Genomic DNA, 23,935 nt, shown 5'->3' with positions numbered 1-23,935 from the left:
CCATGCTCCCTAGTGTCCTGTTACTACTTTATTAGTTTATTATATTAGCATCTGGCAACTTTTAGCCGGATTTGTTGTTTTAAAGCCCCGGTATCTCTGATGAGATGAGGGGTGGGCGGGGAACAATGGCCATTTTGGATTGCCTGCGTTCCTTTCCCTTTCTGGTGGAGCCGCCCTTTTAATACAATCTACAATCTACAATCCCACACGATTTCTCTATTTGGATATTTCCATTCTGGAGCGATAAACGAGACTTACACTATAGCTATAGTTTAAAAATTTAGTTCCCTGACTAAATATTGATGGTACTTTTATGGGAGTGTAATTGTTCACACCTTAGAAGTCCTAGAGGGGGTAGTGGATATATTGCAATCGATTTGTTCAAAAGTTTACTGAACACAAACCTAAGCTGTTGCTTTTATCGTTCACAACATCTCTATAAATTCTCTTCAGACATTAACTTCTCTCTTTCATAGTAAAATGGATTGATTCTGTAACTTCTACAATCAATTTTCTAAGATGACAGACGGGAATTTAGTTAACTAAGCAAGTTGCTTCTCTCTTCCACAAGCTTTTCTGCATAGAAGATTAAGTTTCCTAATTAAATATTGAAAATGCACCAACATTAAGAAAAATCTAAAAAATGAATAAGATAATCAGTAAAATATTTCTTTAATGATATATATTTTTTTTTCCAGTAGGTATCGTCAAAAACTTGACATCAAGTCTCAACTTCAGAACCTAGTCGGTAAAGTGTAAACAATACAATTACGTACAGGTGTGAAGGAATTAGTGATCAAGGTAGCTTTGTTTACTTCATGTTCTTTCTCATTGCTTCTACAAGGTTATACATAGGAAAGTAAATAGTTCTTTATTTATTTTTTAATTAATATCTTGAACCCGTTATCTTTTTTAAATAAGTGCATAAACATGTTAATATTTCTTAATGTGATTTATAACATAATATCTATAGATACATAGTTTGCAAGGTCGTGTTGCAAATAAATTATTTATAAATTGCATATAATAAAGGAAAGTTTGTATTGCAATATCTGTTTCATGCAATAATTGTTTTCAGGAAATTGCAAGGAAAAATTTAAGAATGTGTGAGTGAGAGGGTGGAAAATAAAACGGTTTTAGCAAGAATTTACGAGGGTCGTTTGAAAAGTCCGTGCAAAGTCAGAGAGATAGCACTACCGGCGCGTATCGAGGTTATGTTTAGTTAGTAGCATCTCTTGGAAGAACACACACCAAGTTTCAGCCAGATCGGTCTATTTCTTTGTGTTTGGCATTCGTTTGAATCGAGGAAGTCGAGTGATTTTCAAAAAATGGACGAAAAAGAATTTCGTGTGTTGATTAAACACTACTTTATGAAAGGCAAAACGCCTCAGGAGACAAAAGAGAAGCTTGATAAACATTATGGTGACTCTGCACCTTCGATTAGAACAGTTTATAAGTGGTTTCAAAATTTTCGGCGTGGCCATATGGGCACAAGTGACGCTGTACGTTCTGGACGCCCTGTTGAGGTTACTACACCAGAAATCATTGATAAAATCCATGATATGGTGATGGATGACAGAAGAGTGAAGGTGCGTGAGATTGCTAGTGCTGTGGGCATCTCGAATGAACGGGTAAATAATATTTTGCATCAACATTTGGACATGACAAAGCTATCCGCAAGATGGGTGCCGCGATTGCTCACGCTTGACCAAAAACGAAATCGTGTGAAGTGTTGCAAGGACGGTTTGCAGCTGTTCCAGAAGAATCCGCAGGACTTTAAGCGTCGTTTCGTCACTGTAGATGAAACATGGATACATCACTACACTCCTGAGACCAAAGAACAATCTAAACAATGGGTTACCAAGGGGAAATCTGCGCCAAAAAAGGCGAAGACCGTTCCTTCGGCCGGAAAGATTATGGCGACTGTCTTTTGGGATTCGCAAGGAATAATCCTCATCGACTATCTGGAAAAGGGTAAAACTATTACAGGTGCATATTATTCATCGTTATTGGACCGTTTGAAAACCGAGCTGCAAGAAAAACGCCCACGATTGGCCCACAAAAAACTCCTTTTCCATCACGACAACGCACCAGCTCACACCTCAGCAGTTGTGGTCGCCAAATTAATGGAAATAGGGTTCCAACTCGTTTCACATCCCCCCTATTCTCCAGACTTGGCTCCCTCGGACTACTATTTGTTCCCCAATATGAAGAAATGGCTGGCGGGAAAAAGATTTTATTCAAACGAGGAGGTGATTGCAGAAACGAATGGCTATTTTTCAGACTTGGACAAATCCTATTATTCGGAAGGGATCAACAAACTAGAGCAGCGTTGGACGAAGTGTATAAGCCTAAAAGGAGACTATGTTGAAAAATAAAAAAGGTTTACCCCAAAAAATTAAGTAGTTTTTACTTTTGCACGGACTTTTCAAACGACCCTCGTATTGACGCTTAAATAAAGGAAAAGCCGGCTTTGTGTGGGAAGAATATTATTTCTTAAGGAGATTTGAGGTTTATGTTGAGGAGGCTGTGCAAAAGCATTACAATGTACCGTAGGCTGGTTTTTTGTGGGAAGCTCTTATAAGAACAGGAAATGAATATTTAACGAATCAATCTGGAATGTTACATTGTTACAATCAGGAAAAATATATACAAGGAATTTTTTAAAAAAATTAAAATGATTGAAAAATAATATGCAAACATTAATTTGAATTGTCTTACATAATTATTATTGAAAATTTAGCATTATTGTTCAAAGCTATAGATTTGTAATTTTAAATTATAATGCGTTTGTGTTTGTAGATTAATTTTTTTGCTGTTGATTTGTACGCAAACGTTTGAATAAATATAATTACGAAACTATAAATTGACGCAGATTTCTATTATTTTTAGTTACAATACTTCCTGAATTAAATTTTGTCAAGGGCCTACATTCCCCTGTTAATTTAGATTTGATTGAAAGATGGTTGGCGACAATTTTTTTGTAGATAAATGATTGTTTTTATTTATAAGGTCATGAGAGTTTATTAACCAGGTCTGTAGGTACATTATTTTTAACTATTTGGCCACCCATGCCAAAAAGTTTTCTCCACTACTAATAAACTGTTTAAAAGACTAAAAGTGGTGAGATGAGAAGTACTTTACTGAAAATGGAGACTGTGAATCGAAGAATGAAAGGTTTGTTGTTTTTTTTTGATGAAGAGAAGAGAGAGACTGTGTGTGTGTGTGAGAGAGAGAGAGAGAGAGAGAGAAACAGAAGAAGCGAATTAGAAAGATGATGGCACGTGTGCCACGTGTCACACATAAAAGTCTAAGATTGGCGCGGGTAGTTTGCACATGCGTACGAGCATTGTGAGGCTGCACGGATGGCTAGTAGAATTGTAAGTAATAATAACAAAAATAAAAACCCCGGCTAGATACGTTGAACCCATGCCAAAAAAAGCAGCAACCAGCTACTACACGTAAAACAAAAAAGACCTTAAACAGCCCTACAATGACAAAAACGTCCCATTAACCATTTAACGGAATGTTTCTAGAAAAAATGACACTTTAAACTAAAAATAAATAATTTATAATATTTTTAAGGCAATATGGTAACCCTAATTTATTTTTTTAAATACATTACACAGTCTAGGGAATCTTTTATTATCCCTTAGAAAACAAAAAAAACGAACAAACAACTCACTGAACTAGCTTGTATTTAATCAAGTTTTATTTATCTGGAAATGAGAATAGGAAATTGTGAAAATAATTAGAACAGCTGATAGCTACATATGATCTGAAATAGAACGCGTAGGTATGCTTGCATATGGTGACGAGTTGTTTTCCACAGTTCTCTCATACTCAGACTTATGTTTATTCATCTAAATTTGTCAAGTATCTAAGAAGACTACGCAGTTTCAACTGATACATTTGTCATACTGTTTTTTTTAGGTTCAAATCATTGCCGTAAAGGGACAGCAATAATCTTCTCTGAATGGCGTAGCGTACCCTTTAGGCGCCAAGGCTGTGCCTATAAAATATCTTTCAAAAATAAATAAATATATCAATAACATCTTACGTTCATAAGGATTTAATTTAAACTGTTCTGCGGGACAGTTGTACAATAACTAACGGTATTTCAGTACGCAATTTCAGCTTTGAATAAAAATGTCGTTTTGATCGACATATTTAAGAATGGAAGATGATACAGACAGATACTTAGAATTGACAGAGTTTCCCTTCGTTTTCATTGTTTGTAAAGTCCAGAATTGAGGAATGTTATATTTTGTAAGGTGGAAGTAAAATTTTTGTTACAGCTTTGGAAGTGTATTGTGAAGATTTTAGTTGACAAGTTGTAAGTACGAGGGTCGTTTGAAAAGTCCGTGCAAAAATAAAAACTACTCAATTTTTTGGGGTAAACCTTTTTTATTTTTCAACATAGTCTCCTTTTAGGCTTATACACTTCGTCCAACGCTGCTCTAGTTTGTTGATCCCTTCCGAATAATAGGATTTGTTCAAGTCTGAAAAATAGCCATTCGTTTCTGCAATCACCTCCTCGTTTGAATAAAATCTTTTTCCCGCCAGCCATTTCTTCATATTGGGGAACAAATAGTAGTCCGAGGGAGCGAAGTCTGGAGAATTGGGGGGATGTGAAACGAGTTGGAACCCTATTTCCATTAATTTTGCGACCACAACTGCTGAGGTGTGAGCTGGTGCGTTGTCGTGATGGAAAAGGACTTTTTTGTGGGCCAATCGTGGGCGTTTTTCTTGCAGCTCGGTTTTCAAACGGTCCAATAACGATGAATAATATGCACCTGTAATAGTTTTACCCTTTTCCAGATAGTCGATGAGGATTATTCCTTGCGAATCCCAAAAGACAGTCGCCATAATCTTTCCGGCCGAAGGAACGGTCTTCGCCTTTATTGGCGCAGATTCCCCCTTGGTAACCCATTGTTTAGATTGTTCTTTGGTCTCAGGAGTGTAGTGATGTATCCATGTTTCATCCACAGTGACGAAACGACGCTTAAAGTCCTGCGGATTCTTCTGGAACAGCTGCAAACCGTCCTTGCAACACTTCACACGATTTCGTTTTTGGTCAAGCGTGAGCAATCGCGGCACCCATCTTGCGGATAGCTTTGTCATGTCCAAATGTTGATGCAAAATATTATGTACCCGTTCATTCGAGATGCCCACAGCACTAGCAATCTCACGCACCTTCACTCTTCTGCCATCCATCACCATATCATGGATTTTATCAATGATTTCTGGAGTAGTAACCTCAACAGGGCGTCCACAAGCGTCACTTGTGCCCATATGGCCACTCCCAAAATTTTGAAACCACTTATAAACTGTTCTAATCGAAGGTGCAGAGTCAACATAATGTTTATCAAGCTTCTCTTTAGTCTCCTGAGGCGTTTCGCCTTTCATAAAGTAGTGTTTAATCAACACACGAAATTCTTTTTCGTCCATTTTTTGAAAATCACTCGACTTCCTCGATTCAAACGAATGCCAAACACAAAGAAATAGACCGATCTGGTTGAAACTTGGTGTGTGTTCTTCCAAGAGATGCTACTAACTAAACATAACCTCGATACGCGCCAGTGGTGCTATCTCTCTGACTTTGCACGGACTTTTCAAACGACCCTCGTATTGTTAGTCCATATTAGCCTTGGAGGAAGAAAATCTGAATCAGAGAAATCCCTTACTACCGGCACATTACTCTTCCAGAAGCGCCCACGGTTAGAACTACCCAGGGAAGTTAGACTGCGAATACTATAAGGAATATCCCTTAGAATATATCTATTTTGGGGAGTCTTCTTCAGAGTATGTTGCATTGAATGAGGATGTTTTGGTCTCAGAAAGTTTGAATCTTGCATTGCTGGCTATTTCCGCTCTTTCTAGTGCGGCATAATATATTATATTTCTTTGGTCTCTGTGAAGAACACGTGTTTTTATTTTTTTAATTTATTTTGTTATTTACAATCTGTATACAGTATACAATAAGTAAATATGAAGAGTATGATGAACTGGTGCGGGAGGAGAGCAGGAGGAGAGAAACTACCCAGCGGTAGCACTCGCTGTATGAGAGAGGAGAATGTGAGGAGGAGAGAGGAGAGTAATAATTTAGGTCTTCAGCCTACAAGGAAGTCGTGGGGCCACTGGCGATTCAGTCGGCGAGGAGTATTAAGGTTGTCACAGGAAGCGAGAGACATTACAAGAGGATTCGAGCTAGTCGAGAGAGTAGTATGGAATTTTTGGTATTTAGTCTTGGCAAGTTGGTCTTTGAAGGGAATGTTGAGGTCGTTGTGAAGAGTGAGGTTAGTCAGGTAGAAAGGAGCGTCAGCTATCTGTCGGAGGAGTTTTGACTGAAATGTCTTGTACTGTCCGTATGTTTGTAGGTTTGACTGAACCCCCACAGCTCTAGTCCGTAAGTCCACATAGGTTTGAGGATAGTGTTGTATGTTAAACGTTTGAGTTCTAAGGGCAATTTAGAGCGTCGTCCAAGTAGTCTGTAAAGCAGTTTCCCACGTTTCGTCATTGCTTGTCTTTTAAGTCTAGTGTGTGGGTTCCACGTGAGTGATGTGTCTATGTAGAGCCCAAGGTAGCACACCAGATCAGTATAAGGAAGAATCCAAGCTGTTGAAGAGGATAGTTGGACAGGAGCCCCGCCGGAGAGTAAACGTGGCTTTTTAAAAATTAAAAAAAACAAAAAACTACCAGATCGTATCGTGATTTGTGAACTTTGGTGCTTACTTAGGTCAGCAGGCTTAAAAATTAGAAAATTTCTTATTTTAAGCCACATTTACCGAAATAGAAAAATAAATGATTTATTTAAAGAACACAGAACAAAAAAATATTATTTAATCGTGCAGCTGGTTCCAAGTTTATAGATAAACATTAACAAACAAACATAATGGCGTCCTGGAGGGGACATACTGAATGATACGTAAACAAAGGCGCCAACAAATATGTTGTTATCATGAAACCACTATATTTTATTATTATTATTAGTATTATCATTTTCATTATCATTATTATTATTATTAGTACAATGTTAAGTGATTGATATATAATATGATGTTAACTTATAGTCACTTTTATTGGAAATTAAATTTGTACACGAAAATATGACGCTAAAAATATTCTTATACAAACATTATTGGCGTCATTACGTAAACGGCCTTGTTATCACGTTTGGTAGCAGCACTAAGTAATTTACAGATTTTGTTTTAATTACCAGTAGCTTCGAGATGAGCGTAATGGTAAAACTAAATAGCTTCTCTCGCTTCATATCCAAATTATTACACTTTTGCATGCATAATGGTTAAATCGAGTTGCGTCAATCGTTTAAGCAAGTCAAAGTTCATTACGACCTGAATGCTATAATTTCACTTCTTTTTTTTTTAGAAAAAGGTTGTGCTCTTTGATAACATAATTATTACCACCATTTCTTCGCTTAAATTTTCATAGATTGCGCTTTTGTGGTGTCATTAACCTAAGTATTATATAAAATTAGGTTGCATTGGGATGGTTGGTGATGCCCAACAGTGTATACAGTGTGTTCAGGATGATGGTTAGGATACTGTCCACCAGGCTTGATCCTTGGTTGATTTATAATCATATTGGTAGGATTTCATGGCGCTAAATAAACAAAATTTATCACATTCCATCGCGAGCACAGTTCGTAAGGAATTCTGAAGATTAGCTGCAGTAGGTACAATTAATTGCATAAAATTAGCATCCTTTTATTTCATATTTCTGCATTAAATGCACACTTACACTTGATCAGTTTGTGATCGTTATTAAAGATGCCAAGGGTATATTGAAGGGGTGTTTGCTTTGAGTACAGTATTAGCTTCGCAAACATTTCAGCAGCCAACTTTGAAAGCAGAAATATTTAATCTATTCAGTATGTTAGGTTAAGGGATGAAGTACATTGTTAAGTGTAATTTCTTTGCACCCACACTAAAGAAAATTTTTCTTAGCTCAGCAAAAATGATTGAAAATTACATAAACAATATCAGTGTAACAAATTTAAAAATATTTTTCTGCAACCATGTAGGGAAGTTCTCATTACTCAATTAAAATCAGCTGTGTAATGCCCAACTTCCCACACTAGTGGGGGGAAATTCCCATTAGTGTCACTTTCCGCACAAGTGAGTGGAAAAACTTTATTGTGCTTCCTTGATATAAGAAGTTTTGTTATTAACATAAATATTTTCTGTAAAACTCTAATAAGCTTATTTAAATTTATTTTATTTAAATAATTAAAAAACGAATATTAAAAAATAAAATAAAAATTGAAAGGAATATAGAAATAAAAATAATACTTTAATAAATAATTAGATATTTTTAATTATAACAGTTAAAAAGGTTATAGTGTTACCTTATAGAAATTTAAAATGGATTCTAGTGATTCCTGTTTAGAAAACACTCCTCCATCAATAAAAGAAACAGCAGAAAATGTAATAAGTAATGTAAATACGTAAGTAATGTAAATAATTGTAATATAACAATAAATGTTTATAATAAATAAATTACTTTTTGTAGACTGTAAAAATGAAATTTTTAATTTTTTTAGTTAATAAATCTAATGGTTGCAGAAAAAATATAATATTTAACTCTAGTGTAAAGTATTTTCCTCACACTCGGCAATTTGCACTTGCACTCGCCTCGCTTCGCTCGCTCGTGCTTGCAAACCCTGCCTCGCGTGAGGAGAAGTACTACTTTCCACACTTGTTAAATAAATAACTATTATTTTAAAGTTTTCGAAAAATATGTAATTAAAAAACAATAATCATAAAAATTAATTCGGATAAAATGGCCAGTAATTATTCCAGCTAACCGTTTTACAATTTGAAATTGTAACTCTACTTTTAATCCACATGACATTATAGTATTAGGCGGTGGCAGAACTGAATTTTGTTTTAAAGTGATATTTACAGGGGTTTTTGAAATTTTAGTTCTCGAAAGATAACTCGAAATTTCCAAGGAATACTTTTCAATTATTTATATTTTTGAAAAAAAAAGTGTCACTGCCGATTAACGGATTTCAGCCAAAACCTCAGCAGTACCTGATGATACCTCTTTTAGTACCAAGTTTTTCAACATTAAGTTTGAGTTATTTGCATTTTATCGCGATACTTTGGTAAACAAACATTAACGGAATAAAACGCTGATTTTATTTGTTTGTTCTATGTTCATTGGAACTCTAAACGTGTTTTCAAGGTTAAAACTTGACTTTTCTTTGTAGGAAGAAGTAAATGAAAGTAAACTTGAAAAGAAAGAAAAAAAATAAAAAAAAAGTTATGCGGCAAGTACGTTCAACAATCAGTCAATAAGTCACTCGGTCAGTAACATCCAATTACAGCTGAAGGAAGTTGCACAGTCATTGTGTGACTAAGGTATACACAATCGCGGCCACAATTGTGGCTCGTAAATACCGCGAACATAATTCTCACAACAATTGAGTTTGTAATTTTTTCATGTATCTATTCTCGTATTCAATTCCTTGCTCATCTCTCTCTCTTGCGTATTAGAAATCCATAATGAAAAAAAAAAAAAAGTGCAACCACTAGTGCAAAAAAGATGCGTACGTCATTCCACGTTACTTAGACATGATTCATTTCCTCTTTTATAGTTTTCCGACATAGCTTCCGTTATGGCTGAAAGATGGCGCTGGTATAATCACTGCAAACAAAACAAAAATTTGGTGCGGACAGTCACTGGTCTTCCCTCTTATTAAATTTTACAAATAAGAACTCACAAAGTTTTCTACAAATTTGGTACATTTGATAATACGAAAATTTTTACCCTAAGTAAAACAATATTACCTCGAAAGTTTACAGAGATTCAAACCCTTCCCTGGGAACTGCATTAAAACCTTTTTTTTTTAAAGAGTAAAAGTTATCAATTCTGCAAATATGTAATGCATATACAGTGGGTACCTTGGTTTTCAAACAAATCGGTATTCGACCAAGAAATTCGAGAAAATATTTTCCTGAAATCCGAACAAACATTTGGAACTCGAACACCCGAGTAGAGCCGAATGGCGTTCGTTCGGTCCCGGCGCGCCTTGCCCGCAGCGTCAGTACGAGTCAATCTGCGATCGGAGGAAGATTCACGCTTAGTGTTTACCTTTACATACGAGGGGGTACCCAAAAAAAACCGGAATTATTTTTTAAAAGCTATTTATTTACAAATTTTTTACAGAACAACCTTATCCCCTTCAAAATACTCTCCATTACAACTAATACATTTGTCCCACCGGTGCTTCCACTGTTCGAAACATTTTTTGTAGTCATCTTTAGAAACGGCTGACAGCTCCTTCTTCGTTTTTTTTCTTGACCTCTTCAATGTTGTCAAATCGGTGACCTTTCATGCCCTTTTTCATGCGTGGAAATAAGAAAAAGTCGCACGGAGCCAGGTCAGGTGAGTAAGGTGCGTGGGGCAGCGGAACCATGCCATTTTTAGCCAAAAACTGTGTAACAGAGATGGCAGGTGCATTGTCGTGGTGGAAGAACCAGTCTCCTGTTTGCCACAAATCGGGTCTTTTTTGGCGAACACTATTGCGCAATCTTTTCAAAACTTCCAAATACAAGGTTTGATTGACGGTCTGACCTGGGGGGGAAAAACTCTGAATGGACTACGCCTTTGGCATCAAAAAAGCAAATCAGCATTGTTTTGATGTTTGACTTGACTTGACGACATTTTTTTGGTCGGGGTGAAGATGACGTCTTCCATTGGCTCGACTGTTGCTTTGTTTCTGGGTCATAACCATAGCACCATGACTCATCACCAGTAATGACCTTTGACAGAAAGTCTGGATCAGTTTCAAGCTGTTGTTTCAAAGCACGACATGTTTCAACTCGATGTTCTTTTTGATTGTCAGTCAGAACTCGAGGAACAAACTTGGCAGCAACCCTTTTCATCCCCAAATCTTCCGTTAAAATTCGCTGAACCGAGCTCCAAGATAACCCACTACTCTCTGACAGTTGATCAATTGTCTGTCGACGGTCTGTGAACACCAGCTCTCGAATTTTTTCAACATTTTCGTCGATTCGGGCAGTTGATGGACGTCCAGAACGAGGTTTGTCATCAATCGATATGTCGCCATTTTTAAACCGAGTAAACCACTCGTATACTTGAGTTTTTCCCATAGCGTCATCTTTGTAAGCTGTTTTCAACATTAAAACACTTTCAGCAGCATTTTTGCCGAGTAGAAAACAAAATTTCAGAGCTGCACGTTGTTCACTTAAACTTGCCATCATAAAAAACGAAAAAAGAACAAAACAGCGCTGGTAAAAACAATCACTGCAGATGAACAGAACAAGCCAGGCAGACAACACAGGCAGGACTGAACTGGCAAGGAATTGCGCTATACACGTCTAGCGGCAGAAATGCGTACTACATAAGCTCCATGCGCGGCAACGCAATTCCGGTTATTTTTGGGTACCCCCTCGTAAGTGTAATCACTTATTTTAACCCTTAGACATCAGGGACCAAAGAAAGCCAGCAGTGATAGTAAAGATACACGGTAAGAGAAAAGCTGCGAGAAGAACTATTGAACTCAAGAAAGAAATAATTACCAAATATGAGATGGGCGCTCGTGTCTCGGATCTATCTGTCGAGTATGGCATGCCGAAATCAACGATCTTAACTTTTCTTAAGAACAAAGATGTTATAAAGGTTGCCAATGTTGCAAAAGGTGTTACATTGATAAGTAAGCAAAGGCTTCAGATAATGGAGGAACTAGAGAAGCTGCTCCTTATATAGTAAATTAAAGAAAAAGAGTTAGCAGGTCTTATCTCTTGTTTAGATACATGTTTTTACGTATATAAAAATTAGGCCACTAAAACGGCCTAATATTTCTGGGGCTTAGAAACGAAATAAACTAGTTTACAATGTTTCTTATAGGATAAATTGTTTCGTTTTCGACCAAATTGGTTCTCGACCTCACTTCCGGAACGAACTGTGGTCGAGTACCAACAAATTTTACTGAAAACCCAAGAAGGATTGAAAAGATGTAAGTCCGAACACGGTCAGGGTTACAAAAAAAAAGAAAAGAACATACATGCGACGGGGAAAATCAACGATATTATTGCTTTACTCTAGATCAGCGTTTCCCAAACTTTTTTGGCTCGCCTACCACTTGGTAGTACATCATGCTAAATTGTAACACTTCGTAAAAATGATAGTATTTCGTGATATTTGTTATTCCGAGTGTATTATTTTATTATTATTATCTTCTTTATTTGTATAGAGATACAATGTATCTGTTACAAAGGAGTTCAAGTTAATGTTCACTTTATGAATTTAGTTTAAAAAAAATTTTAAATAATTAAAAATTGCTTACATTCTCTTAAAAATTATTAATTAATTTAAAAAGTTCTTTAGGATTATTATATTTGTTTATTTGGAGTGGGATTCTAAAACTTTCATGATATTTTTATGATTTAATTTTGTTTCCTCTCAGTTTTAACTCCTTTCTGTCCCCCAATGTATGCTAATCGCATCGCACGCATCGACCTCGGCAGTTGTTGTACTTACGACAACCTCCGACGGCTCATTGCCCCGTTTCAACCTGCAGTCCAAGTTTTATCGTCCGAATCGCTCTCCGCAGTCTGTTCGTAACGTTTGTTCTCTGGCACTCGTACGGAAGTGTTTTCCGTTTTCCGCTATTTTCGCTACACCGCACGTTCACCGCAAAGTGTACGAGTGTTCAGTTTACTACTCTTTCTGTCACACCGCAATTTCAAGTGTTAACCCGTGTTCACTTCTATTCGCAACACCGCATTTTCACCGCTATAAAAGAATATTTACGCCTATTTGGCCTTCAACCAGCTCGCCTTTAGTCAAGAGGACACAATCTACGCTCATAAAGGTATCTGGGACCAGGGAGTGGGGGGGGGGGGAGTCGACTCTCTTTTCCCTTTGGGGTTTCCATTTCCTTAGAGCTTTGTCACGCCAGTGTCCACATCTTGAAGGTAAGCTTTATTATTTCATTTTATTTGTATAATTTCATTTTGATTGCCCGCATTAAGAACTACACCCTATTCTATACAGTCCACTTACCGCGTTTGTTTGCAAAGACCAAACAAATTTTTTTTTTATGTCCACCATTATTGATTATTTTTCGCGTACCCCCAACCAGCAACTCGCGTACCACCAGTGCGCGTACCACAGTTTGGGAAACGCTGCTCTAGATCAATTGCCAGAACACTACTTTACTTACTTATCAAATGAATACTTATTAATGTAAATACTTGATGTTGCCAGCGTGTCCACATTGTAGTTAAGAAGGACATTCAAAATTTATTACAATACAGATTATAAGTACAACACAGTAAATGTGCACCTAATTGTATTCTCTTGTATTTGTAATGAAGTTAGTTAGTTAAGGAGATATATGTGTATAATGATAGTAGAACAGATATTGTACAAGTAAAATAAATTTGTATATTTATTAGACTCGATGGGTAAAAACAGATGATTACGCGTGTTTGACCGTTTAAATCAAAATAAACACCACAAGATTACTGGGCAGGTGATTCGGGTCAGGTGTTTTCTTTTTGCCTCTGATCATTTTACAGCTTAATTACCGTAATTTTTACTAGGTTTTATTTTTATATATATGTATAATATATATGTATAGCGGGTTTTTTTAAAAATTCCAAAGTTAATTGGAGTAGTTTATATGTTAATAACTTTAAATATATATATTTAAAAAAAAAACAAGAGTTTTTTTGTCGACATCCAGCTCAATGACGCCGACCACTGCGAAGTAAATAGAATTCTTTTCATCTTAGAAATTCTATCAAATATTTCTGGATTCTTTTCCTCCATAATTTTGAGTTGATTAAAGACTTAACAAGAGAATTGGAAGCTTGTCGTTAGCTCTGTCTAGGGAGTGCCATTATAGTTAAAAACTCTTGTATACAAAAAAATCTCACACCATTTTCGCAAATCATTTACAATTTTAACATTTTCAACAAAACATTAAATTCTTATTAAATATGTTTAATTCATTGGACCCATAAATAAAGATAATAAATAAGTGATGTTATATTACAATTTCAGTTTTTAGCTTGATTGATTTTGAATTGCCTATTTACTAGTATATGAAGCCTTCCTCTGTTATTTTGTCTCAATATTGACTTCGCCAGATAGAATAAGCACGCTACGCTACTGCGTTCGTTACATATGTTCGTGCAAAAGTGCTACTGAAGAACTACTTCAAAGTAGAAAAGTAAAAGGTTAGCCGAAAAGCCCTAACAATCAACTTAGACGGAAAATTGTGTTACAAACCTTCATTGCTACAAAAAAAAAAAGTTAAAAAATACACATTTTAGACTTAGGCGCCTCGGTAGCCGAGCGGTTTGCGGCGGGACTCGTAAAGCTAATATGTACTGTGGTAATGGGTTCAATTCCTGGTCTCTAGGCCTTGGATTTTATTTAATGTTTAATATGAGAATTTTTGTAGTGAAGTATGTTTGCTAGTTGGCTCTGTCCACGGCACCTAATTTGGTAGTTGGACGTAAAGCCCATCTGCAAAAAATGGGCATTACTATTACTTTATTTACAATTTTAGACTCTTCTGTATTTTTTTTTTAGCAGGAAAAGTTTTTATAAAATTATATTTGTTAATTTACACCAGCGTTAGACACAGTATTAGTAACAATGACAATAACTGACACCACTATAAACTCACTAACTGAGGGGAGAAGTTACCCAGTGGTAACACTCCCTAAGTCGTCTCCAGAATTAGCTACTCTCTTCAGAAGAGAGAAAATCACGAGGCCACTGGCGTTTTAATCGTCTGGGAGGATGATCTGGAAGGTGATGAGATAATGAATGGCGGACAAGAGGATTGGAATCAGAGTGTCAAGTTCTGATGAAATCAAGCAGGAAAAGTTAAATTTCTTTTTCTCATAATCGAAAATATTGCGAAAAACTGCGAAAGATTAATTTCAACTAGTCAACGGACTATTTGTTCATTTACTTTTTATTTATTTTTTACAGAAATCTTCGTTTGAAGGAACCTAATTAGGCCATTACTGGCTCTAAGCGACATCCCATCTCGTGCACGAAAATAACACTTGGATATGAAGGTAGGATATGTATAACACTTGAAGATTGGTTAGACTTCCCTTTTATGTTAGATTTCTATTATGAAGACAAAAGTAAAGGAAGTAAAAGTAAAGTAATCGCCTATTTTTTCAGGCGGGGTTTAACGTCCAACTACCATTTACTAGGTGTCGCGGACGGAGGCGAATAGCAAACGTACTTTACTATTTTTCATTTAACCATTAAATAAAATCCAAGGCCAAGGGACCGGGGAATCGAACCCAGTACCACAATGCATATTAGCTTTGCAGGTCTCGCCTCTTAACCCGCTCGGCTACCGTGGCGCCTTTATGAAGACAAAGTACCATAACTTACCTCCTTTTCCTTTAATTTTGCTTGACAGCACTGTCTAACATTTATGACAGTACTGGTAAAGCGGGCATACTGATTTTGGCAGAGATTTACCGCTCCTTCATTTTAATTCTTGCATCCAGGATTGACCTACCTACTTATTGACCTACTTATCTTACGTCCATCTTATGTGAATTGGGACTGGCCGCCCAACCGTGTCCAGTTATTAGAACTTTTCATTGCACTCTACTCACGGAGGAAGAATATATCATGGCTTCACCGCTAACTTTTAATCTGGTATCCCTTAGGTGTCATTTATGTCTTCCGGATCCTTTCATAGCCTTTCATATTCTCTTATTTCCCCAATTTTTATTTCTCTGTCACAAATTAGTTGCGTAATTGGCATACCTCTAAAGAGTTTCTCGTTTGTGCAAACTTGAAGATATATTGATTGAAAAGGATTTATTATTGCATTGAATAGTTAAGTTGGGTGACCGCTGCTAGAATTCAATGTTTTTTAGAAAAAAATAAATATTTGAAAAAATTAACCAGAAATGCTACTTAACAGAATAGATTTCTGAATGTTCGATCATAAGTGTAATGTACACGGTTTGCTGGCAACAACCTGATACTTTGCAGTTTGATGGGCCTGCTTTGTAACAATTATACCCCTAATCCATCTGTGTTCAGTTTAGGTAAAGGTAAATATCATGGCTAATGATTTTGAAGACAAGTTGGCGAGTCGCTTTGTCTAAGTATGCTTGATATTGCCCACTACTATTAGATATACCGTAACTATTACTTTCATACTGTTTCTGTCGAATAAGTATTTACATTGAAAAAATTAAGGTGTAAATTGATCAAGTTTTGGATTAGTCATTCGACTATCATTGTCAAATTTCACTTGTGTAAAGCAGCATTACAATGTGCTGGTAGAAACACTATTGCAGATCAACATATGACGTTTAACTTAAAATTAAAATAAATTTATCGTTGGCTATATAACGGAGCTGGAAAACCTAATACTTTAAGCCTATTCAAATTGTGAATGTTGTCTAATTCTCTATTAGTGCCCTTGCATGATGTAGCACAACATAAAAATGCACAACTTTTATAATACCCTGAAGAAGGTAATTAATTTACCGAAACGTCGGAGTGAAAAATGAAATATTTGTTTTACAATATTTATTGACCGCACCTCAATAATTTCCCTAGTATAATCTAGATTTCAGTGTAATGAAAGTTTATAAAAAACTGTTTATTGTTGACAAGAAATAAATACTTTTTAAATGTCCGGAGTTGAAATTCGAGAATCAAAGAGTAAAAAGTCTTTGTAAATAAATGCTCACCACCTGATCTTGTTTTCTGATAAAAAAAAACAAAATTATACAGTCAGTGCACTCTATTATTAAGGGAATGAAACACGCACATATTGGTGAACTCGTATTTCCACAGACACATAAACATGTGTGTGTGTGTGTGTACGTAAACACGCATATTAGAAAAAATAAACATAAATGATGTTTACAATGTTTGCAAACTTCTAAAAATAACAACTACGTATTTAGTATGAATTTCATTCAGTTGAAATTTATTTAATAATTTCTTTTACTAATTATTTTGTTTTTCGTTTTGTTTTGTATTTAGTTGGTTTTCAACAATCAACCACAATCAGGTTGATTTAGTATTGGTAATCAATGATTGAATCAATGTTACCAAATTATTGCAAACAAAACTGTTGTGAACAAAATATGACTTTCACTTTGTGCTTTTCTTATATAGATCAATCCTCTTAAAACCTATTTCTTCTAGAAAATAGCAGACCAATTTGTGGTCCCCTGAGTTCGAAAAAGTGGTCTTTACAAAAAAACAAAAATGGTACGGGTATGGAGATGAACTGCGAAAATCAAAAATGGAAAAATCGCAGCTAATTCAAATTTGATATTTAAAAATCAATGGCCACCATGAGACCCGCTAATTGACTTTTTGGGGGGGGGGGGGAAATCTGCCTACAAAAAAGTAAAGAATCGATTTTTTTAAAAGATTTTCCTTAAATGGCGTATAGCACAAATGTTGATCAATAACTATAACTAATCATTATTATATCATTGGCGATTCTGCCAAATCTATAAATTGTTGCAAGAGTTGTGCGTCGATTTCTTTCACAAAGGATCAAACTTCTGGAAATAGTCTTGCCCAGTTCTGAAAACCCACACCATCTCAGCTCAGCAAGAAACAAGATAACGAAATTTCCAAAAAAAAAAACTCAACCATACTATGCTTAATGAATGCCATTCATTTTCTTCTTCCAGTATCTTTGAAGCATGATTCGATGACGAATAAAAATGATAGTCCTAGCCATGTATAGTGTGTAAAAGAAATTAAAAGAAAACTAAGTGAAACTATTCAGAGAAAATCGCAAAAGATTGGAAAAATCGATTCTATTAGTTTGGACAGATTTTGACCAATACTTCCAAAGAAACTTCAAATTAGAAAATCTGCATTAAGGAAATACTTCCATTTACTTTTAAAAGAAAATTAAAACCAAAAAGTTTTATATGAAAACAGTGAAACAGTCTCACAAATTTGGCCTAAAAACGAATGGAAAATACTTAGAACAATTTTAATCTAGAATGCTACATTTCCTTTCATTAAGAAACTGATAATTGTTTTCAATTTATATCCTACAATTAATTGACAAATTAAAAAATGTACTAAATATGGCGAATAATTACTATTAATAAAAATACAATAATTTCAGTTTATTACAGTATTATTCTGTAGTTTTATGGCCGAAATAAAGTTACATTAAAAAAAAATATATAGTATTTTTGTGTAAATCTACGCACCCATGAATCAATAAGGAAAAATCATTCATTTGCTGTTTATGATTAATGCCAGAATGATGAAGATGACGCCGAAGTGATGTCACGCTTGCGGCCTCTCTAATATCCCAACCTGAAATTATTTAAAAAAAAATACATTAAAAATCAATCAACAAATAAAAATAAAGATTGAATAAGCTCTTTAAAATCAATCAACAAATAAAAATAAAGATTGAATAAGCTCTTTAAAATCAATCAACAAATAAAAATAAAGATTGAATAAGCTCTTTAAAATCAATCAACAAATAAAAATAAAGATTGAATAAGCTCTTTAAAATCAATCAACAAATAAAAATAAATATTGAATAAGCTCTTTAAAATCAATCAACAAATAAAAATAAAGATTGAATAAGCTCTTTAAAATCAATAAAAACTCTTCCATAGGCGTTCTTTGAAAACTTTTTCAAGCAAAATAAATTCAAAAATTGGTGTAAATGAGGTACACCAGAATACTTCAAACTAAAAACAACAACAATAAATGTTGAAATATGAAATCCCTTGAAATGAGTGAAGATAACAAATTGTTAATAGAACAGATTCAAAATCTAAGCACCTGGGATTACATATGTAGGCTTAAATTCCGAATCGAATGAAACCTCATTCATGAAAATCGGTTCGCGAATTTAGGCGCTATGTTGTTTACAAAAAAAGGTAACAACAACAAGAAGAAGAAGAACAGCAACAACAATAAGAACAAGAACATTTTTTGAAAAAGCCGTTTTTGCTTATTTTGGGCAACTTTTTTTTTTTTTTTTCTCGAAACCTATTAGATCTGGGTTGTAGCAAAAAAAATTACAGTTTCAAAGGAAGATTTTCCCTACATTTTAAAGAAAATTTGGGGAATTTTATCTTTTATAGAAAAAGAGAAAAAAAATTGTCAAAGTTGGGTGTTTTTCAACGTTACGCTTTTTCGTGCAGTTTTTGATGGTCAACCCTTATACAACTGTCCTACTGGACAGTTTTAATACTGCTTATCAAGAAACAGTAACTGGGTCACCAATTTCAGTTAAATTCACTCACTAACACAAATGAAGACAGCAATTTGGGTACACCAATTTGCGCTAAAACTTTATTGTGGCATCCTTTACAGATTTAGAACAATTTGTTATTCTTAATTTATAAAAGAGGATCTTTTTTAAGAAAAATAATAACTGAATTTACAGGTAAGAAACGTTACATAGTATCTCAAGGATGAAGTCATAAAAATTAACTCCCACAAAATGTTTAATGTATACAAAGAAACAAACCAAATATTAAAAAAAGAAAACTGAGATAAGAATAATAATAACAAAATAGTAATGTACGAATCATTCATTGGCCATTCTATAAGATAATCAAGCCAAGAGCGATATTCTATCCAATTAAAAGTAATAATGCATTCTATTCGATGTATATATATACTGCTGACAATAAATCAATCTTGCAAACATCTTTAGATGATAGAGAAAGAAGCTGCAATAGTTCCCTCAACGCATGCATACGTCACTTCTCTTTTCTATTCGTGGAGCTAATAATGCATCTTTTCAAATTATTTTATGATTAAAACCAGAATTTTCCAAGACCATAAAAGAAGGACTAGTACTTTGAATCGTTTTGAGTAGCACCTGCCCTCCTCTGCACACACGTTCAGCGACGAAGAAAATGAGGAAGAAACCGTTACTTTGTCCAGGAACAATACCCTCTAAAGAAAACGAAAAAAATGCGTTGCATAAAAGACATTAAATACGATAAGCTCTCTGTGTTAAACTGATAAAAACCTTAACAAATATTTACTTAATTATGTAAGAATTATAATTATTGTGTTAGTAATTAACTGTTAAATTAAATTTAAGTAATAATAAATGCAAATATAAAACTGCACTTATTGATTAGAATAACCTTTGAATATAAATAATTATGAAACCTAGTTTTAAATAATGCTATTGCGGTTTCTTGTATAATGGATAAGAGGTTGGGGGTCCCAGAGAATAAAGAGGATTGAATTAGCAATGAATTTTTGCAAAATTAACTGTTCTGATTGGGTGGGAAATATATAGAACTGTGCATTAACTGCTGTGGTGTTTGTTTCTAAAATCTAATTTGGTCTTACTGCTGGAAAATATCTAGTAAATTTTCCGGATGAGCGATTCCTGAAGAGCGTAAATAAGGAAGTTGCCAAGGAAATAAGTAATTCCTTCTGTACGTTCAGCCAACTGAGAAAGATGTAGGTTGATATGTTCATCCCTTCTTATAATCAAAATAAACAAGAATTCAAGAGAGCTTTGAACTTTTTAAATTCTGCGCTAAAGTTTAATGATTATACAACCAACAAACAGTATTCAAAATGAGAAAATAATAATGTTGCGACTGTTTTCTCAGTGAATTGGGCTGAATGTTTTTATTATATATTTTATTTGGAGCAACTTTTCTATAATGTGGGTAATTTTAGAGAATTCAATTAATGACCCAAATTCACCCAGTATGCTATAAATGTATAGTATAAGTATATGCTTTATTTAATTACACCTGAATCGTTTATAATTAATTCTCCCACAAGAGAAATAAAATTTTGTAACCACTGAGTTGAAAATAGAAAACATATGCAGAAATTTTCACAAATTGGTGATAATTTTCGGAACTGTTTGTTCTTTCAAGATCCGCCTCCATGTTCTCTGCCGATTTAATTATCATTAATTATTTTGTAAAAGCTCATAACACATGTATTTACGGTGCACTCAATTAGATATTCATCAGTAATTGTTATAATAACCAAATTATATAGTGGCGCCAACCACTAATTGTATACACAAAATGGTTGCGTAGTTATTAACAATATTGTTTTAAATTTTAATGTACTCATAGTAGCGTAACAATGCAGTTTTTTTTTTTACATTAAATGAGGAGCTTGCAAGGGGCGTCACTTAATTCAGGTCAATATCTGTTATTTCAGCTTTTCATTTCATTGAATAAAACTTGGTTGTCACTTTCCTCACTGTTCGCAAAAAAGAACAAAGATATTCCTCTTAGTAGTTCTAATCTCCGAAGCCCTTCCTTCATTTATGTGACTTACTTAGCTGGAGCAGGACAAATAGCTGAGATTAATTTCTAGGAACCCTGGTGACTACGTCAGACCATTGTTGGATATCGCGCTTAAGCTTTAGACCAGTGATGGCGAACCTATGGCCCGCGGGTGAGACACTGACCAGCGCAAGCTTTTTCACTGACCCACAATTACTAGGCAACCATTTGTTTGTTTACGCGGGGTTGATTTAGATTTTCTAATTGTGTGGATAATTTATATTCTATCTGTATTTTTTTCAATCACGCATTGACACAAAAGCAATTTAAATGCTATCTATAACCTTTAGTTTGATCATTACAGTTCTAAAACGCAAATGACGACAAATGCTTTTGTAGTATTTGAAATAAAGTAAAAGTGTTTAGAAAATATCAAATAAAATGTACAATTTTACTCATATTTTGTTTGTTCAAAAAAATCGATAACCCAAAGCAAATAACCCATATTTAGATTTTTCTTCAGATAAAACACACTTTTGTTCAGTTATGTTTGTAAAAAGAGACTTCCCTAGCACTTGTTTCGTCCCGTTTTACCCGTTAAGCCAACTGAATTTCAAAGATGTTTAGTTTTGAAAAGATTCAGTTTAAAATTTTTAAACTTAACTATTGTGTAAATGGGCTTTAGTGACCCAAGAGCTAAGTACTAAAAAAAAAAAAAATGAACAAAATTTGACCCACGTCTCAAAAACGTTCGCCATCCCTGCTTTAGACAATCTACGACTGATGATAATAGCGAAGAACCAACGGGTATATTGGAGCTTTCTACGGTCCAAAGAGCTTTTTCAGGCCTCAGAAGACCTATAAAACAAGAGGAGATGATATGCAAAAAACCACTGGCGGATTCCCTAAATAAACCCTCATAAAGATAAGTTATTCTTACTAAACCTAGCTGGAACTGACCCAACAACTCACTCCTGGATGCCCTGCCTTGTAAGTAAGCTAGTAAGAATCTGGTGGAAAACATTCCTAGTCTGCTTTAAATCCAGAATAGGGCATCCAATTCTCCTCCTTGAACTTTTGGATTAAGCCTGAACGCGTTGTTTCATCTCCAGGATCTCACCTGGCGCTAGTGGCTTCATGATAGTTCTAATAAAGGTGGAGATAGAAAATAAACCATATAAAAAGAATAACTAAATAATTTTAACTAAGTTTTATAAAAAAAAATTAAATAATAAAATTACATTTAAATACTCAAAAAAAGACTCGAAAATATAAAAACAGAGTGTATTTGTGAGCGATAAGACGAACACAAGAGATTACGATCGGGTCATACTATTTAACAAACAAACAGCACAATATTAACACAAATTGTGTTTAGATTAAATTATATAATCATATTATATATAAAACTATGTGATAACATTCTTAAAAATAAAAATTCAAAATGTCCCTTTTTATTTCTTAATGGTTTTTTCATCTTAATTTTTTAATACTTTAATTATCGTTATAATTTTCTTTTAGCACTTCATCACAAATTGCAATCCTGCATTTAAACAAGGATGAGTTTTCTACCGAAATAACAATTTTAGGAGACCTTAAATTGGAAAAGATGTTTTTTGTTTCATTCTTTGGACAAAACAAAAAACATCGTTAAAAATTCAAATTTGATATTTTGAATTGGTGATAAGTAGGGAACGGATTCGTATGTATTTACATATTTTTTTCTAGGTAATTTACAGACGTTTTTCAACTAGAAGTATTCATACTGACACTTTTTAAGCCGTTTGAGCCTACTTTTATTTCACATATTTCCACATATTTGGATGTTATCGCATATTTATACATATTTGATTAAAATAAATAAATATTTCTACATATTTAATCAAAATATGTACATATTTTTCATTTTGGGCATATTTTCATAATTGGGAGGTGGTTGACAGGAACTGTGAACCACAGACTGTAGGGCTGTGAATCGCAGTGGTTAAAAAAGTGTTCTTAAAAGCACCAAGTCGCATTAAAATGCTAAAAGATCTCAATCCAGATTTGTGCCTTCCACCAGAACCAATATTGACAAGATGGGGTACTTGGCTGGAAGCAGCTCAGTATTACTATGAAAACTACAATAAAATCAAGAATGACCTTTCACATCTCGAAGACGAAGCAGTAAATACAGCCAAGTCTTTATTCGAGAAACCTAATTTAAGGAACGACCTTGCATTCATTTCTGACAATTGCGTATTTCTTGCACAAGCCATTACCCAACTTGAGTCCCAAAATGTTCGACTGACAGAAAACGTGTCCAACGTTAAAAAAGTCATCGAAAAGGTGGAAGGAATACCTGGGAGTAAGGGAGATCTGATCAGATCAAAACTGGTAGAAGTACTGAGCAAGAACAAAGGGTGGGAGACCATCTGCCAGATTTCTGATGTTATCAGTGGAACAGAAGTCACCTCAGAACATCGTGTACCCTTTACAACCAACGAGATAACTTCTTTCAGCAAGGCACCTATAACATCTGTAGATGTTGAACGATCTTTTAGTCGTTACAAGTCCATCTTACGCCCAGATCGTCGTCACTTTACGTTCCAACATTTGAAATTTCATGTGGTTGCAAACAATTTCGAAGAGTGAAGTTTTCAAAATTGAAAATT

General features: G+C 34.6%; 1 protein-coding gene across 2 annotated transcripts in view; it reads right to left on the bottom strand.

Moving 5' to 3' along the window:
- LOC141456378 (uncharacterized) overlaps positions 1 to 23,935 on the bottom strand; it is a 158,587-nt gene that overhangs the window by 91,109 nt on the left and 43,543 nt on the right. The window contains exon 2 of one of the 2 annotated variants that reach the window (XM_074132308.1): positions 18,249 to 18,357. The exons of the other annotated variant lie outside the window; for it this stretch is intronic. Coding sequence (XP_073988409.1) covers positions 18,249 to 18,252 — 4 coding nt within the window. The 5' untranslated portion in view covers positions 18,253 to 18,357. The remainder of the gene's footprint in view (positions 1 to 18,248; positions 18,358 to 23,935) is intronic. 2 annotated transcript variants of the gene reach the window in all.

Source organism: Rhodnius prolixus, unplaced genomic scaffold (genome assembly GCF_049639745.1).
Source record: "Rhodnius prolixus isolate KJV_2025 unplaced genomic scaffold, Rpr scaffold_4, whole genome shotgun sequence".
Lineage (NCBI taxonomy): Eukaryota > Metazoa > Arthropoda > Insecta > Hemiptera > Reduviidae > Rhodnius > Rhodnius prolixus.
The sequence above is the reverse complement of the archived record's forward strand: the minus strand, read 5'-3'. Positions and strand labels throughout refer to the sequence as shown.